This window comes from Andrographis paniculata, unplaced genomic scaffold (assembly GCF_009805555.1).
Source record: "Andrographis paniculata isolate CXL003 unplaced genomic scaffold, ASM980555v1 Contig82END, whole genome shotgun sequence".
In the NCBI taxonomy this organism is placed as follows: domain Eukaryota; kingdom Viridiplantae; phylum Streptophyta; class Magnoliopsida; order Lamiales; family Acanthaceae; genus Andrographis; species Andrographis paniculata.
The window spans coordinates 3,217,279-3,235,625 of record NW_026137620.1 but is presented as its reverse complement, the minus strand read 5'-3'; the positions used below and the strand labels follow the sequence as shown (position 1 = coordinate 3,235,625).

The window sequence follows — 18,347 nt, the reverse complement described above, 5'->3', positions numbered from 1 at the left end:
AGTCGTTCTTCCGGTCGGCCACTGTTTGGCTGACTTCCTTTTTTTGTTCCGGGGCTTGCCTGAGTTCGTTCCCCTGTATGTCCATCATTGGCCGAACTTTTCCCTGTTTCCGAACTTGGTTGGATGTCAAACATTGCCGTTGTTACTTTCGGAAACGGTTGCTGGTCTACACCTAGAGTGATGTATTTAAACCGACCTGTCTTAATGGCTTTTTGAATTTCCTTCCTGAAATGAGTACACTGACTTGTGTTATGTGTGAAAGAATTATGCCACTTACAATATGGTCTCCCTTTGATTTCTTCTTTAGTGGCCAATCTTTGCCCCTTTGGAATACGGATCTGCCCATCAGCCAGTAGGATATCAAAGATTTCATCAGCTTTCGAACTATCAAACGTCGGTTGCTCCTTTCCTTCAAATCCTGGTACTGGCTTCAATTTAGGGCATACATAAGGTTTTCCAGAAAGGATTTCGGCTGCCATCTCTTCTGACTGATTAAAATCAAAATCACATGTTTCTGTTCCCATACTCGCCATATGTTGGCCTCTATTACGCCTGTTATGCCGATCTTCCTCTCTAAACAAAGACTCTAAACGTCCTGCCTTGGATGCAAGACTTGCCAAATCCTCAACATCCAGGGTAGTGAGCGCCTTTCTTAAGCGAGTATGCATATTCCGGACCACTAAATTGGTCATCTCTTTCTCACTGATTACCGTAGGACATCGTCCCTTCATCAATCGCACCCTTTCTATAAACTGTGAAGCAGTTTCTTCTGGATACTGTTTCAATTCAAGTAAATCAGTTAAAGAAACAGTTGGTAAAGGATTGAAGAATCTGGCATGAAATGCCATCTCCAGTCCTTCCCACGTCTGAATTTGTCCAGGAGGCAGACTTGCAAACCACGAAAACGCTGTTCTAGTAAGAGATAAACCAAACAGCTGCAACTTATAAAAAGGGTTATTGCCAACTTCTCCTAATTGTGCTGTGAACCGACCAACATGTTCTATGGTGGAAGATCCGTCCTCCCCTGAGAATGCATGAAAATCGGGTGGTCGATAATTCCTTGGGAGAGGGTGTTCATTAATGATCCTTTCTGGGAAAGGTCTCTGATATGCAGGGCGGTTAGCCATCTGAGGAGTTAATCCATACTGATCCCTTAATATATGTGCAATCTCATCAGGATCTACATGAAAGCGTTGATGATCAGGAACATGGAACGGATCCTGCACAGGAATATGAATAGGATCATGTAGATATCCTTCAGGCCTGTCCTCCCTTGTATTGTTCGATTGCGGATTGGTAACCCTTGGTCCCAGTGGAACAGTGTTGGGAAAAGTCAGAGGAGATTTTCCCCTATCCATTCGGTTGGGATTTGTGGCACTTGGGAATGTACTATCCACAAATGATGGCCCTGCGAAATTTGCCTGTGGTCTGGACGGTGATACTCCTGGTGGAGTTTGAGTGGGTTGAAGACTAACCCTTGACAGTGCTTGATCTATCATGTTCTGCATCAGACTCTGTTGCTCACGCAACATGTTCGTTTGTTGCTCACGCAACATATTCTGCATAACCAAAGTGTGCTGGTTGTTCATTTGTTGAACATAAGACCACCAATCAGTTGGTGGTTGTGGGATTTCCCCGGCATTTGGCACAATAGGTGGTGGAACGGATTCTCCCACCGGTGCCGAAGATGATTGAGGTTGTGAACCTGCCATATGGACCCTTCCGATGATACGGCCGGATCTTAGACGTATGAAATTATCGCCGGAATTGGAATGAGCAATTTTGTCTTGCTCCCACTGTGGTCGCCAATTTGTTGATGTAATTTTTCAACAAAAATAAAGTAAAATTCAAAGATATAGAAAATATCCTTAAACTTGATTAATTAGTGCCTGAGATTAGGAATCTCTAAACACTGTATGGTACAGAAAATAAACTGGAAAATAAAAGACTGAAATTTAAAGTGGTGATCCCCAAATCTGACTTTGCTTTGTTGAAGTTGATTGAAGATGCCTTGTCAAATGATGATCCAAATCCTTAAATATTCTCTGGGGAACTGTACTGAAAACCGTCGCCCGAACGGTTACAACGTCTCCTTCCCAACCGTCTTCCAATCCTTCTCCTGCTGACACGTGTCCTCAGCAGACCAAAATTATCCCTATATTCCACTCTTTGAGCCGACCATAGACCTTCTGCCCTTTTGGCCCGACTGCCAATCTACAACCGCATTGGTCCGACTGCCAATCCTCCCGACTTGCAAACCATCTGACTTATTTGGAGTAGCTACAGACATCCCGACTAACAAACCATCCGATTTGTTGGTCCTGCCGCAGAGTTCCGACTTGAGAACTTCCCGTCCTGAAGGCCTCCCGACCTGCGGATTTCCCGTCCTGATGACTTTTCGTCTTGAGGACCTCCCGACCTGAAGACCTTCCGACCTGAGGTCTTTCCGTCTTGAGGACCTACCGACCTAAAGTCCTTCCGTCCTGATGACTTTCCGTCTTGAGGACCTCCCGACCTGAAGACCTTCCGACCTGAGGTCTTTCCGTCTTGAGGACCTACCGACCTGAGGTCCTTCCGTCCTGATGACTTTCCGTCTTGAGGACCTCCCGACCTGAAGACCTTCCGACCTGAGGTCTTTCCGTCTTGAGGACCTACCGACCTGAGGTCCTTCCGTCCTGATGACTTTCCGTCTTGAGGACCTCCCGACCTGAAAACCTTCCTACCTGAGGTCTTTCCGTCTTGAGGACCTACCGACCTGAAGACCTTCCGACCTGAGGTCTTTCCGTCTTGAGGACCTACCGACCTGAAGACCTTCCGACCTGAGGTCTTTCCGTCTTGAGGACCTACCGACCTGAGGTCCTTCCGTCCTGAGGACTTTTCTTAGAAATAAACCTATTTTCCTTGAGCTAGTTCAATCAACTCTATTGCCAGGCCCATTCTTCTTTTTACCTTGGGCTCTTAACCTAATTCTAAATTTCGTACGTAACAACTATAAATGAAAATATAATAATAACCTAAATTTATTTTAAAAGTAAAATTAAAAATTTTACAATTAAAATTAAAATATTATACTATTTTCTTAAATAAAAACAAACTATTTAAAATTTTAGAAATTTGACTAAAATAATATAAAATTATTCACATATATATAATCTAATATTATATAAATAATTCCAAAATATTAATAATAAATTTATATATTAAACATAAATTAATAAAAAATTATCGGTAAAATCATAATTGACACAATATTATATAGAATAATATCCAATTCTATATTAAATTATTTATACAAATTAAAAAATCATTCATATATTTTAATATTTATTGTGATTGAATAGTTCGTGAAAAGCGATAATATCCATGTGAGAAAAAACTAATATAATAATAATAGAAAATAAATTTGAATATCCAATTATATATTAAAGTTATTTATACAAATTCGAAAATCATACATATAATTTAATATTTATTGTGATTGAATGTTTCGTTAAAAACGATAATATCCTAAAATTGAGAAAAGGAAAAATTAATATAAAAATAATAGAAAATAAATTTGAACAATTTTAAAATTAACTAAAATAAATATGAATTTACCAATAAAATAATTGCCTGCACAATAAATTAGACCATGTAAAACATAAAAATAACATATAAAAAGTAGCATGCATAAATAAAAGTATAAAAAATAATTAAAGAAAGAAAAAACTAATAAAAATAATTGAAAATGAATAGCTAACAAATAGACTGAAATTATAAATACATATTTAACTATCAAATAATCAAACAAATATGATACTAAAAGCAAAGTAAAAAGAATGGAAAGTAAAAATTTAAATACGAAATGGACTTAAATTGTAAATTATGAGAATGTCCAACAATGTAAAAAGAGATGCTTTTTTGTACAAGGACTAAAGACTTTTGGATGAATAGGCACAGGGGTCAAGTCAAGGTGGTTGTTTTCTTCTTCGTCAAATTCGATAAATGTAATAATATTCTAATTGTTTTGCCCTTGTAAAAATCCCCAAATTAGGGTCGAAGAAAAACACCTTTAATATTAATAATATTAAATCAAACAATTATTATTAGGGTAGAAGAAAAACTTCCTTAATGCAAACACCCTTGGTTGTGTTTTAGTGGATTTTAAGGCCGGTTTTTACTATCCAGACTCTCTATAAATATCAAATCAAACAATTATTTTTTTTTTTTATATTATAATACAAATTTATTTTTTATTAAAAATATCACATCAATATCTATTTATATCACAAAAATAACTATTCAAATTCAACTTTTTACTGTTCATAAATCCAAACCCTCCAACAAACACACCCTAGTTGGTTTCCAATCCATCTGCATTTACTGATTTATAGTCTTTTTACATACCTCACAAAACTTGTGTGGACACTGCTCATTAGCATTTGCCAAAACATCATCTGAGGAAACAATATGCAAATTTCATCTTTGTTACCCATACTCTTTTGTAACATATTTTGCTATATTACAAAGCTGCTTGCTAAAATGTAAGAGTTCATACCCAACCCCCAAATGCATAGCATATCTGGCTAGCATCCAACTTTTGTGATTATTCTTGACAGGTGCAAAAGCTTGCAAATAATTTCTTTTGAAGAGATAACAAGGAAGAAAAAAATGTTGGAAAATTTTTATATCAGCTTGAAAATATCAAATAAATTGTCGAAAAATAAAATTCAATATCAAAATAATTTATTGAAATAAATTCGATAACCAATAATAATTTATCGAAATAAATTCGATAATCACAATAATTTTATCGAAATAAATTCGATAATCAATAATAATTTATCGAAATAAATTCGATAATCACGTTGAGTCGGGGTAGAACCTCTTTCCGTAAAAACGAATACGCCGGTAGTGCCTCCGGTTCATGGCGTAACGTTCCCAAAGGTAAAACGACGCTCGTCTCCAAATTAGATGGCACCCCAATATTTCGGAGCTCCGGCGAACTAAATTGAAGGGACTTGAGCTTTGTCGGAGGATTAATATAAGTGCAAGTGACCGGAACATTGATCGGCAACTCGCCGAAAATATTGCCGGAAACTTAGAGAGGAAGAGAGGGATAGAAGAAAGTTCTTTCTAGGTGTAGTGTCAAATGAAGTGGTGGAGAGGGCCTTTTATAGACATATGACCCCTCGAGAAATAAATTTCCCGAGTCGAAACCGTCGGCTCTTAATTACGGTAATGTCCGGTCATAAATATCAAATTTAATTTCGGTCATAATCACCAATTTAATTTTGGTTATAAACACCAAATTTAATTTCGATGATAAATATATTATTTGAATCTTAAATTTCAAATAAATATTATCTTATATGCATGTAATTATCTGATCCGGACAAGTGGCACGCACGTATATGTGGCTTGCCGGCATTTATATTCCTAACCACGTTATTAATTACCACCATACAACTCACATGCATTTTAACTCACCGAATAATCGGTTTCGGAAATTATGAATTTAATTTAAAATTAAATTCCATCTATGAACTAATTAATCGATTTTTCTATTAGACAGAACATAAACCCATTGTGTTATTTAGGGTGTGTTTTCCTCAGTGTGGTTTGGGGGAATTTTGATTTGAGTTTTAGGATGAGTTTGAGTTTTTGTGTTTATTTGTTTGTAGAAGTTTGATTTGGATTTGAAGAGTTGTTTCTGCGTGTATTGATTTGATGGATAATAAATATAATAATATAAATATGTATTAAATTTAAAATTTTAAAATTAATAATGATATTATTTTAGTATATCAACATAATATTTTTTTATCTATTTGTATTAAATTTAAAAATTTAAAATTATTGTTAATAATCAAATAATTATTTTATAAGAGTATCTACAAATATGTGGGAATGGTTCCATAATTCTCGAATTTATATAAAAAAAATTAAAAAAAAAAACTCAAAAGCTGCAGCCGTACAGCAACTGTGGGCTAAATGGAGTGCAGAAGCGGTCTAGCAGACCAGTTACTGTGCACAATAAGTAAACACTAAATTTGGCCATTTGGCCAAAATTATAAATGCCCGATGGAAAACACTTTTCTTTACTCCTATTCAGAAAATCCTAAGGGTGTCTTTGTCTGCGGATTTAGATTTTGAGTTGAGATTTAAATAGTAGAAATTTTGAATTTGAATAATTATATAATGTGATATAAATAGGTGTTAGATGCGATGTTTTGAATGTAAAATTGATTCTTAGTATAATTTAAAAAATAAAAAATAAATATTTGATTTGATGTTTTTTAGGAAAAAAAAAAAAAAAAGGATGAACGTGTATTTAAAATCCAATCCCTCAAACAAACACACCGTAAAACTATCCGCAACGGAGATACTCGTTTTTTAGTATTTTCACTATTTTTTATCATCCACCTCTTTTTATCTGCCAAATAAGTAGAGATGTTCTATTTTATTTTATACAACAAAGATACTCATTCTATTTTTTAATTAATTTTTATTCTCATATTATATATATATATCTATACTTTTTTCTAATTATATTTCTAATTTTGTAATTAATTATTATTATTATTATTTGTCAATATTTTGATTTATTAAAAATTTATGCAAACAAAAGTTATATTATTTATTATTTAATTAATTAATTTATATTAAATATATTTTATTTTAATATAATTTTATAATACTTAATTGTGTTAAAATATATAATTATATTTTATTATAAATTAATAAAAATATATCCAATATTGATATCTAAAATATAAAATTTTTATAAATTATCTAAAATATAATATATATATATATAATTTAAATCAATAAGGCATTACAAATACCTAATATAGAAGTATATCATATAAATATATAAATATATATATGTCATGTGTCCCTGACACACGGCAAAAACTAAACATCTCTAATATGGTTGGGAGAGAACATCCTTCTTTTTTTTTTTTTTTTTTTTTTAAACTGAAGTGGCGCATCTCAAAGTGGAGATACATCGTCTGCCCTAATCCGATGTTTCTTTAGATAATTGTTTGTTTGGATTTGGATTTTGAGTTGGAATTTGAATAGTAAAAATTTTGAATTGTAGTAGTTGTATGATGTGAAATAAATAGGTGTTGACACGATGTTTTGAATTTAAAATTAATTTTTAGTATAATATAAAAAATAAAAAATAGATGTTTGATTTGATATTTTTAGGGGAAAATTTTTGAATGAATAGTAAAACTTTGCCAAAATTCTTTAAACGAACACAAAATGGATGCTGAAATGTCTGTAGTTAATATTGAATGATACATAGTATTTAATAATTAAGTTGTTTAGTAAATATTGAATGGTACATAGTATTTAATGATTAAGTTGTTGTGTGTTAGTTGTTGAATTTTGAATATATTTTTACTTTCATTACTTTTTATACTTATTTGTTTATGAAAATTTATATTTAAGTCAATAATTTTAGATTTGAAATTGTTTCATATGATTATATTAAAATTATTTTATACTTTTTATACTTCTCCAACTCCTACGCCTACTACGCCTTTCTTCTTGTTGTTGATACCTTAAAGTCTATCCATAAATTATATGTGGAGGTGACACTCTTTTACTCATTGAGCTCCCACGTTTCTTGATGTACTAAAATTTTATAGTGAATGTAAGGGCGTGTTCTTTTTTATATAGGATTTTACTTAATTTTTATTATTCATATAAATTTTTTCACCAAAAAATATTGTTATATGCTATATATAATGATATTTTATTATTTGTTGGCTGTTCTTTTTATAAGAAATCTTGTATATATGTTCCTGATAGTGTGTTTTGAATGTTTTACTAGGCTTTGTGCGGTTGGAAAAACTTTAGGCATATGTTGAAACAAAATGAGCATAATGCAGAAGAGTTTTAGGCGTGATCATGCAAGTACAAAATATAATGGGAAGAGTAGAAATTACAAAAAAAGCCCCGGGGTTAAACTAACAATTTAAAGACTATATGTATTTAATTGCAAATGGGATCTACAATAGAGAAATTAAAAGGAGTAGTGTGCAATTGACGAGAAAAATAGAAACGTACAATCACGTTCTCACCACAACATCAATCTTTGGAGGGGAGAACAAGAGGCAAGCAAGAACACAGTGTAGAGAACTCCCGAGAGCAGTGTAGACAGACTTTAATGAGATTCTTTCTTCATTATGAGAATTGGTTTGTTGTTGGTTTAAAAAAATTGAAGGCACGATGAACTATTTAATTTGTTTTATATTTTCATTTTTATGAATTTCGAGTAATATCATTTCCAACGTAAGTGTGAAAAGATGTTTCAGATTGAATTTATGAGAGACTTGGTTTTGGTTGAATTTGGTGTTCATCGATGATGGATATTTCTAATTCTTATAATTTACGAGTTTAGAAATCTTAAATTGATTATTGTGCACGTATTGATATGAGATTTCATAGCTATTTTGGAGATTGACACCCATAATTGTGTAATCTTCCCATTTGTGTAGCAACGTAGAGGAAGAATACTCTAGGGAAGATTTAGAATCAATTTTGAACAGATCCGCGTGGGAAATTTGTTAAATTGAATTGAATCTCTCTAGTCCTTAATGTTGTCGAGTGTGTAAAACTACGGTCATATTTAGGATTTTCAATCAATTGGGGAAATAGCTAACGGTCGTACCTTAGCTATCGATATAGTAAGGAAATGTTGGTTGTGAATGCGTGTAGATCAACTATAACCAATTTATCAACTAGTCAATGAACCTAATTTTTAGTCGATGAACAAATTTCATATCCCGAACAAAAAATTCATATCTATGCTAGAGTTTAATAATCCTTAGTAAACCGTCTTGCATTTTAGTTTAGTTTATTTAATTGAGCGAATTTACTTTTCCCAAATTTAATGTGATAAATAAAAAATCTCCTCTAATATATATATATATATATATTGGTATAATTATATTCAACCGAGTGTTCAAATCATTACTGTTCCGTGTGGAGACGACCCTACTCATCAGCATTACTGTATTTTGTATATATTTTGAGTAGGAATTAATACTTGATGTGCTACAGGCTAGTTAAACATCAAATCAAATACCTATTTTTTAATTTTTTATATTATACAAAAAATCAATTTTACATTTAACACCTATTTATATCACATCATACAATTATTCCAATTCAAATTTTTTACTATTCAAATCACAACTCAAAATCTAAACTCACAAACAAACCCACCCTAAATGTGTTTGCATAGTATATACTACATAGAAAAAGTTGCAACTATTCACGCTATGCATTCAATCAAACCTTAAAATGTGGTTCAGGTTAATGTCTGAACATGCCGATCTTGATTTGTGCATTTGCATGCATTATTAGTGTGTTTCTCCATCCCAATTTTGGAGGCTAGTTTTGAGGCTGATTACTGTGCAAACATTGCATTATTGGTGCGTTTTGCAGCCCAGTTTTGGGGGCTAAATCACAGTAATCCAGCCCCCAAAATTGGGCTGTCTTGTTTTAAAGACAAATTTTGATTAGGTCAGCAGCCCCATGTAACTAATTAATTCAAAATTCAAAAGTCCAAATATGGATAAGAACTATGAGAATCCAAGCAGCGACAGTACAAACTAAAGATTAACGAGCAGATGAACTAGAGGCCGCCATGAAAGAGCAGAACCCATAAGCCCAAACTGATATATGTTTTCAAATCTAATCCTGAAGGGGAAAATATAAATTTTTGAACAAAATTAAAAAATTGAAAAAAACCAGAGGCTGCCCGCGAAATTAAACATCTACTGAAATTAATTGGCGTAGGCGGTGGAAGGGCAATGCAGCGAAGCAATAATTAAAGCCATTTTTCTTAATTGTGATTGAGAAGCCAGTGATGCAACAACCAATTATACCTCGAGCTACTCTTGATAAAAATTTGGAGATAATGGAGAAAGACTCAACTCTCTCTCTCTTTCTTTCTCTCTCTCTCTCTCTCTCTCTCTCTCTCTCCCTCTTCTCACGTGTGCGTCGGTCTGGTACTGACAGTAAGAAGTGAAGTGCAGACGGCGACGACAATTCTGGCCGGAAAACGATTAGGAAAGAATAATTTAGATGAGAAGGAAAGGATTGAATATACATTACATATATTCTGACCTAATTAGTTTTGGAGGTTAGTTTGTTGTCCAATGGAGCGAGTCTCCATCATTTTCAAACAACGAATGATTCATGAATTAGAGAGTCAAGTCTTTTGCCGTCGAGAATCAAACTGTGTTTTTTTTTTTTTTTTTTAACTATCGATGAATTCAATTGGTTCTGAGATAATAATACATCCTTAATTGTTAATTACAATTCGTGTAATGTCATCCTTAATTATGTTTATTTCTATGATCATGTGATTTTGTTTATACCTCTTGACATATTATTCTGCTTAGTCGCCAATGGTGCTGCGTTAGTGGAGATTTCATTAATCGTGCATGGAAAAGTATGGAAGCACAGAAGGTGAATCTCTTAGAGAGATTGGGGATAACAGGCTGATTTCAATAATTTGGAGTGTCTTACAAGGATGGACGAATTGACCAAGTATAAGACAATAGCAGCCCATGTGGTTGCAGGCACTGCTTCCACATAGCTGCTTGATACTTTCAAGACTGTGATACAGGTTTGAAATATGAGAATGATGTCGAAAATGGCTTTGCTTGCGCCATTATCGCTGTTCTGCGTGTGTGCATGTTTGTTGTATCTATTCTCAGTCTTTTACAGGCACATAATACAGGTCGGCTCCAGCTCGTGGTAAACATTGGCGGTGCCTGATGTACTTTACAGAGTCGGAGTTTTTTCAGGATTTCAAGGTACTTTTCTGTAACCCAAATTTGTGTATTCAACGACATTTTTGGTTACTAAAAGGGACAGTTATGAGAAAACATCTAGACAGAATCGAGCCCTATAGCAAATGTTATGCCCATTGAAAGCTCTATTGATCAAGGATGCTGCACTTTGGCTATGGAGGGTGTTGGCAGAGGTGTAATTGCAGAAAAGATTTTCACATCAATGACGAACAATGAGAAACAGGCAAATTTTTGGTGATGATAGATCTGATGAGGATATGTTTGAACTAATCAGTACGACAGTGTCCAATTAGATTACTAGCATAAGTTTGTACATCATTAACAAATTTAGTAGTATACTTAATGTCTTGGGCATGAGAAAAGTATCATGGGATATCCAAGACTAAATGTTATGCTTGATGAATAACATTAGAGGTCTTCCTCTTGCAATTCAGTTTCTACATAACATATGATTCCAATGCATACTCTATGTCTTTTGGATTATATGTGGTTTTAGTGAGGACAATTCAAAGGAAAGAAAGCGATGATGAGATATTGAAATCCATTGTGTTTTCTTGGAGTTGATTGTGAATTTGTGATTTCATGATGCGCAAATTACTGGTTGATTTGGAAGTTGACTTAGTTCAGTTTTAAGGTCATTAATGCCAATCTGAAGACATGCACTCACTATGTAATACCCCTGGAATTGAGTCGGTGCTAGGCCAACTCCTGTGGATGAGTAGGTATCATGCCATCCGAGATTGAATAGTAATTAAATGGATTAAATAGACTATTTATGTCAATAATGTGCACATTCTTTTTCAAGAACCCCACTGAAAGAACTTTAGAGTTAAGTTTGCTTACCTAGAGACTAATTTGAGGATAGGTGACCTCTGGGAACTCTTCCAGAGTGCGTGTGAGTGAGGATAGTGCTGAAAGAATTCGTATTGACCTGTGAGGCTGGTTTATAATCCCGAAAAACCCGGCTTTGCGTGACTTGCGGGCCGGTGTGTCACACACCACACGATGACAAACATGTCCTTTCGGCTCCAGAGAGAAGTGAATTTACTACCCTGTCTTAATAGAGATCCTTGTTTCCTTTGATTTCGCAAATCTTGTTATCTCTTTTCTTTGATTATGTGTTTATAAATTTAGTTTGCACATGTTCCTAATTTTGTGTGTTGATATATATGTCAATAACATAATATATTATATATATATATATATATTAACGTTGTACATGCTACTTGGTGAATAGATATGATGGATCAAATTTTCTAATAGAATTATTATTATTATTATTTTTTTGTTCTTTTCTGTTGAATGCAGATGGAATCATGAATCATATCTTTGAATTATGGCTGGCCAAAGCATGATGTGGCAGATGCTTTATGTTCAAGAAGCACATTGTGTTAACATTGGCAAGCTTGGATGTATTCTGGCTCAAATACTTTGGCCTTTGAGATGTTCAAGAAGATTTTTGATTTTGTACAGGTCGTTGCATTGAATCGAAGTCTGGTTGCTCTATATTTTTTGCAAAGTTTTATCTTCTTGTCAAGTTTTTGACAATGCGGGACTTCTGTTACGGAGATTGAAACGTGATGAGATCTAAAAGGGGATAGCGCAATTGATTGAAATTATTCTTTATATTAGACTTGTTCATGCTTCGACGATAACATACACATTGAAAGTAAAATTTCATTTATGTTGAATAATATATCTCTTGTATGCCTTATCTTAATGTTTATATAAGTATTTGTTATGTTGTAGGTATTGAAAAACTGCCTTTTTCTCAAACTATAGATCATAATTATATTAGGATAGCAGATTACCGGTGAAGATGAGTTAACTGAAAAGATTTAAAATACTTATGCATTGACAACAATGTGACTGTTGCTTTTTAGTTTATTTATCCAGTTCCTTTGAAAATTTTAATTTAGTTGTTTTTTTCTTATGTAAAATGTTATCTAATATTTCATTTTTCAACTTTTCTATAAAACTTCTGAGAGGTCTTTTGTCAGTTATTTTATTTTTTATTTTATTGGAGCTCAATACATGAAAGCAGTACACAGCTGTGGAGATTTATTGTATTTTGGATGAAAAGTTTAGATGTTTAATGTTATACTAGCATGTTGATTGCTTGAATTCATGAATTGGACTATGATTTTACCGTTGTTAGAGTTTTATTTATTTATTTTATTCATATAGTTGAAAAATTCAGTTGTTGATTGGTAGATTTTAAATATATTTATTAATAATAATATAGTTTTTGTGCTGCTGATAACCTTTGATTGTTATTTATTTGATTTGTGTAGCAGAATTTTGCAGCTGGTCTTATACTAACTATTGTTATTTTTTTGATTTGTGTAGCCAAAAAATCTTGTTGATATATAGATTTTATATTATTTTTTACCCGTAATTTTGATTATATTATATAAATTTCTAGTTTAATATTTTTATTTTTATTTTTATTTTCAACTTTCAAAAGACCATTTATGGAAATAGGCTTTGTAATTTTCTATAGTGGAAGTAGGTTTTAGCTCAGAAATCTATTATATTATATATATATATACAATATATAATTGTTACATATGAAATTTAAAATTAGGTTAAAAAGTCTAAGGTAAAACGAAAAATGGGCCTAGCAATCGAGTTGGTCGAACTGGCCAAGGGGCACTGTGGGAAACTCAGGGAAAATAGATATATTTCTAAGGAAATAGCGGGTGGGGAGGTCCGCAGGTCGGAAGGTCTTTAGGACGGGAAGTCCGCAGGTCGGAAGGTTCTTAGGTCGGGAGGTCCGCAAGTCGAAAAGCCCTCAGGACGGAAAGTCCGCAGGTCGGAAGGTCCTCAGGTCGGGAGGTCCGCAGGTCGGAAAGCCCTCAGGACGGAAAGTCCGCAGGTCGGATGATCCTCAGGTCGGGAGGTCCGCAGGTCGGATGGTCTTTAAGTCGGGAGGTCTGCGGCTGGACCAATAAGTCGGATGGTCTTTAAGTCAGGAGGTCTGCGACTGGACCAATAAGTCGGATGGTCTTTAAGTAGGAAGGTCTGCTGCTGGACTAACAAGTCGGATGGTCAGTAGGTCGGGAGGTCTGCGTCTGGACCAAACAAGTCGGGTGGTATGCAAATCAAGAGGTTGGTAGTTGGACCAATAAGGTGGAAGAGTTGTCGTTCGGGCCAAAAAGGGGGAAGGTTTGCGGTCGGTCCAAAGAGGCGGATTTTGTTGAGAATAAGTGAGAATGATACTGTGGTCGGTTGAGGGCACGTGTCAGCCGGAGAGGGGGTAGCAGACGATTGAAAAGGAGACCTTGTAACAGTTCGGGCGACGGTTTCCAGTAACGTTTTTTAAGGAGGATTTAAGGATTTGGATTTTTCTGAAAAAAAATCATCTTCAATCAACTTTAACAAAACAAAGTCAGATTCGGGATCACCACTTCAAATTTCCAACATTTTAATTTCTAGTTAATTTCTTTATGTACAGTGCTTTACAATATTTAGAGATTTTTAATATCATATGCTAATTAATCAAATTTAAAGATATTTTCCATATCTTTGAATTTTACTTTTTATTTGTCGAAAAAATACATAAAAATAATATACGATCCAACAACATTCATCAGTATCAGTCGTATAAAATATAAAGTTATGTTGTTATTTGTATTGAATACTTATTACCCTTCATTCATCCAGGTGTGCGATTGTCTGATCGAACTGTTCATATTTATGCGTTGGTGCCACCGTACCCGCCCAAAGGTTGTTAATGGGAAAATCTTGCTCAAAGTTTGATTTTCTGCTCCGTACTAGAAGTGGCCATTTCCAAGTTTTCTCGACATCAGCCGGCGATACTGTCTCCGCCGCACCGGAATCTTTCATTACCTTGTGCGCTCAAGGCCACTTAAAGCGAGCATTCACTGCTCACTTCTCTCTCATCTATTCCGATCCAACTCTCCTCTCCCACCCTCTCAAAGCATGCATCGATCGCCGCTCTTCATCCACAGCCAAACAGCTCCATTCGATCACCATCACCGGCGGATGGTCAAGGCTGAGGGTCGTGTCCAACCACTTGATGAACGCATATTCAAAATTAGGTCAATTGGAAACAGCTCGTAAGATGTTCGACAGAATGCCTGAAAGAAATGTCATGTCATATAACATTCTGATTGGAGGGTGCATACAGAACGGGAAACTGGGAGCTGCGGTAGAGATTTTTCATGGAATGGGGGAGAGGAATTCCGCCACTTGGAATGCAGTCATAGCAGGGTTGATCAAGTTTGAATCTAATGAGGAAGGGTTGAGAATGTTTTCAGAAATGCATAAGGATGGTATTTCTCCCGATGCATACACGCTGGGGAGTGTATTGCGAGGATGCGCGGGATTAAGGGATTTGATCAAGGGAAAACAGGTTCATTGCTACGGGGTGAAACTGGGCTTGGAGTTCGATTTGGTTGTCGGGAGTTCGATGTCGCACATGTATATGAAATGTGGAAGTTTAAGCGAGGGCAAGAGTGTGATCGAGTCAATGCCAATTCATAATGTAGTTTCTTTCAACACCCTCATTGCTGGGCTAGTGCAGAACGGCTGTGCCTCGGGTGCATTGGATCAGTATTACCTAATGAAAGGAGCTGGATTTCGTCCCGATAAAATCACTTTTGTTAGCGCAATCACTTCGTGCTCTCAACTGCCGACACTCGGGCAAGGGCAGCAAATTCACACTGATGCAGTAAAAGCCGGAGCAATGCTTGTTGCTTCGGTTCTTAGTTCACTAATTAGTATGTATTCGCGGTGTGGCTGCTTAGATGATGCCGTGAGAGTTTTCGAAGAAAGGGAAGGAGTTCTGGTCGATACTGTTTTGTGGAGTTCGATGATTACTGCGTATGGATTTCATGGGAAAGCAAAGGAAGCTATTGAACTATTTAACCAGATTGAGGCACAGGGGCTGGAGGTGAACGATGTCGCTTTCCTGGCGATACTGTATTCGTGTAGTCATTCTGGGCTGAAAGACGAGGGGTTTGAATTCCTTGACCTGATGGTGAACAAGTACAAGTTGATACCTCAGACTAAACACTACAATTGCATTGTTGATCTTTTGGGCAGAGTGGGGGATCTTGATGAAGCAGAAAGGTTCATCAGATCCATGCCTATCGCACCCGATACGATCATTTGGAAAGCTTTGCTATCAGCTTGTAAGACTCATAAAAATCCTGATATGGCTAAAAGAATAGCTGGTGAGATACTGAAAATTGATCCTCAGGATTCTGCATCCTATGTGCTCCTTGCGAATGCTCAAGCCTCTGCGCAGAGATGGCAAGACGTGTTTGATGTTAGAAGGGAAATGAAGGAGAGGATGGTCAAGAAAGTACCCGGGGTCAGCTGGTTCGAGCTCAAGAATCAGGTCCATCTTTTTGTAATGGGCGATGGATCTCATCCACAGTCGGAGAAGATAGATTCGTACCTGAAAGAGCTGACTGTAGAGCTGAAATTGTTCGGCTATGTGCCTGAAATGGGAGGTGTTCTGCACGATATGGACATGGAGGAAAAGGAGCATAACTTGGTTCACCATACTGAAAAATTAGCAGTAGGGTTTGCTCTGATGAACACACCTGAAGGTGTCCCGATTCGGATAATGAAGAATTTGAGGGTCTGCGAGGACTGTCATGCCATGATGAAGTGTATATCCGAGGTTAAAAACCGAGAGATCGTTCTGCGAGATTCTAGTAGGTTTCATCATTTCAAAAGCGGGATCTGTTCCTGCGGCGATTACTGGTGAGGTAGCTAACTCTTCTTAAGACATCAATAAATTAATTATATGTTGATTTGAGAGCCTGCATCATTTTTGTTTTGGTTGAGTTGTCCATACATAACTTTTCACCTAGAAGTAGAAGTAGAAGTAGAAGTAGAAGTAGAAATAGTTCGCTTATTGAATAATAACCAATTAACCACCCATCAAACCAAATACATTGTCCCTATAATTCGAATCTTAATGCAGGTGACAGTTGATTCATGTTCCTAACATTCGTGGAAGAACTGAGATCTTGAAGGTTCTTTGATTCCGATGTTTCACATGAAGTGATAGCCATGAGGACCCCAGGTTTTAGATCTTCCTAACCTCTTGAATGAAGCGGCTGGAATTCATCTAAAGAGATTGATGATTCGATTGATAGGATTGTTGCTGTCATGGAAGGAACGGCGAAAGCGAAAGCGAAAGTCTTGTATGAAGTAGGCCATGCCATTGCCATTGCCATTTGTGGGTAAGTTTCAAATCTGTACTCGACGCTTCTCGTTTGGGCATGGAAGTTTCTGTTGATCAAACTTATGTTATGCTAGTAATCTAAATAGACTATCTTTAATCTTTAGCAATCGTAGTGAAGCAAGCTGTCCAACTTGTTGCATGTTACCTCGTGAAAATATGAATATGTTAAAATGTTTTGGTTGCGAAAACTTCCAACAGGATTAACCTGCTCGATTTTAGAAACCTGAGTGTGCGTATTGGTGAGCTTCCTGCTCTGTTTGCATGAACTAATTATCGGTCACGATCCTGTTGAAAAGGTGACTTTAATCCCAGGAGAATGATCCAACCTTGATATCCATTTCCAAGCAGCAACTATTTGCCAGAATTGTGGGCGGGCGGCGGGCTGCTGAGGAGATCATATTCGGGGTCGCAACTGGTGAAAATTGCTTTCCTATTACCACACAAACTGTTGTTTGTTGCATTCATATACGCATTTTGTGCTTAGCCATGTAAGTTTCAGAGTAACACGAAAATGTTGTGTGTGTGTGTCATAACATAGTGGATCGTCAAATATTTGATATTATCATGTTTAGAGTTGCTAAGGTTAAAACATAATTCTTAAGCAAGTGATCGATGTATACATTCGCTGATAACTTTTTTATACTCATTGGTACTTCCCTATAAACTATGAAACTAAAATTGTTGAAAATTGACGACGAATTGTAATAAAACTGCAGTAGAAATGGACACATTTTGGTGTAGTTAGTTTTGTTCAACATTAGCCGGACCGGAGCCTTTTCATACTCAAGTCATCATCATATCATATTCCCTTGCAGATGGTGGCATGTCTGAAATTGGGAGGCCATGGTCGCTGATGGACTCTTCTGCTCAAAGTGGTGATGTGATGTGATCGTGAGATTGATGGCAGGAATTCAATGTTAGAAAAGCTAGCAGACAGCGCATACGAGGGAGGAGATTGCTTTCCTTTGAGCCACATCAGTGAGGCCATGGACAAGAAGATTGTGGAAGTTCTTCTGGAGAAGGAGACGAGATGATGACAGGAGAGGAATTCCGGGTGAAAAAAGAGTTCGTCCTACTGCTAATTGATAATTGAAGTATACAGCCACTACACTTTCTTGTGTTAATGTAAAGTTACACGAAGCACAGGGTATTTTGTGCAATTTTACTAAAATATAAGGAAGTGTTATATAATTTACTCCATTTTCGATTGTCATCGAAATCCATACTCTTTGGTAAGTTCTAACTTACTAGTTTTGAGCACACGATTTCACCAGTTTAGAATGAAAAACCTGATTGTACTA

At 35.6% G+C, this 18,347-nt stretch overlaps 1 protein-coding gene across 6 annotated transcripts; it reads left to right on the top strand.

The window, feature by feature from the left end:
- Window positions 1-14,506: 14,506 nt before the first annotated feature.
- On the top strand, window positions 14,507-18,271 carry LOC127241304 (pentatricopeptide repeat-containing protein At2g41080). 6 transcript variants are annotated; one of them, XM_051260276.1, is made up of 5 exons: window positions 14,507-16,564; window positions 16,783-16,884; window positions 16,958-17,044; window positions 17,343-17,461; window positions 17,862-18,271. In XM_051260276.1, the coding sequence occupies exon 1, from the start codon at window positions 14,557-14,559 to the stop codon at window positions 16,561-16,563; it is 2,007 nt and encodes a 668-aa protein (XP_051116233.1). In that variant the 5' UTR covers window positions 14,507-14,556; the 3' UTR covers window position 16,564; window positions 16,783-16,884; window positions 16,958-17,044; window positions 17,343-17,461; window positions 17,862-18,271. The 6 variants fall into 6 exon arrangements, with proteins under 6 accessions (XP_051116233.1, XP_051116234.1, XP_051116236.1 ...); XM_051260277.1 differs by having other exon boundaries at window positions 14,507-16,559; window positions 16,783-17,044; XM_051260279.1 differs by lacking the exon at window positions 17,343-17,461.
- The last annotated feature ends 76 nt before the right edge of the window (window positions 18,272-18,347 follow it).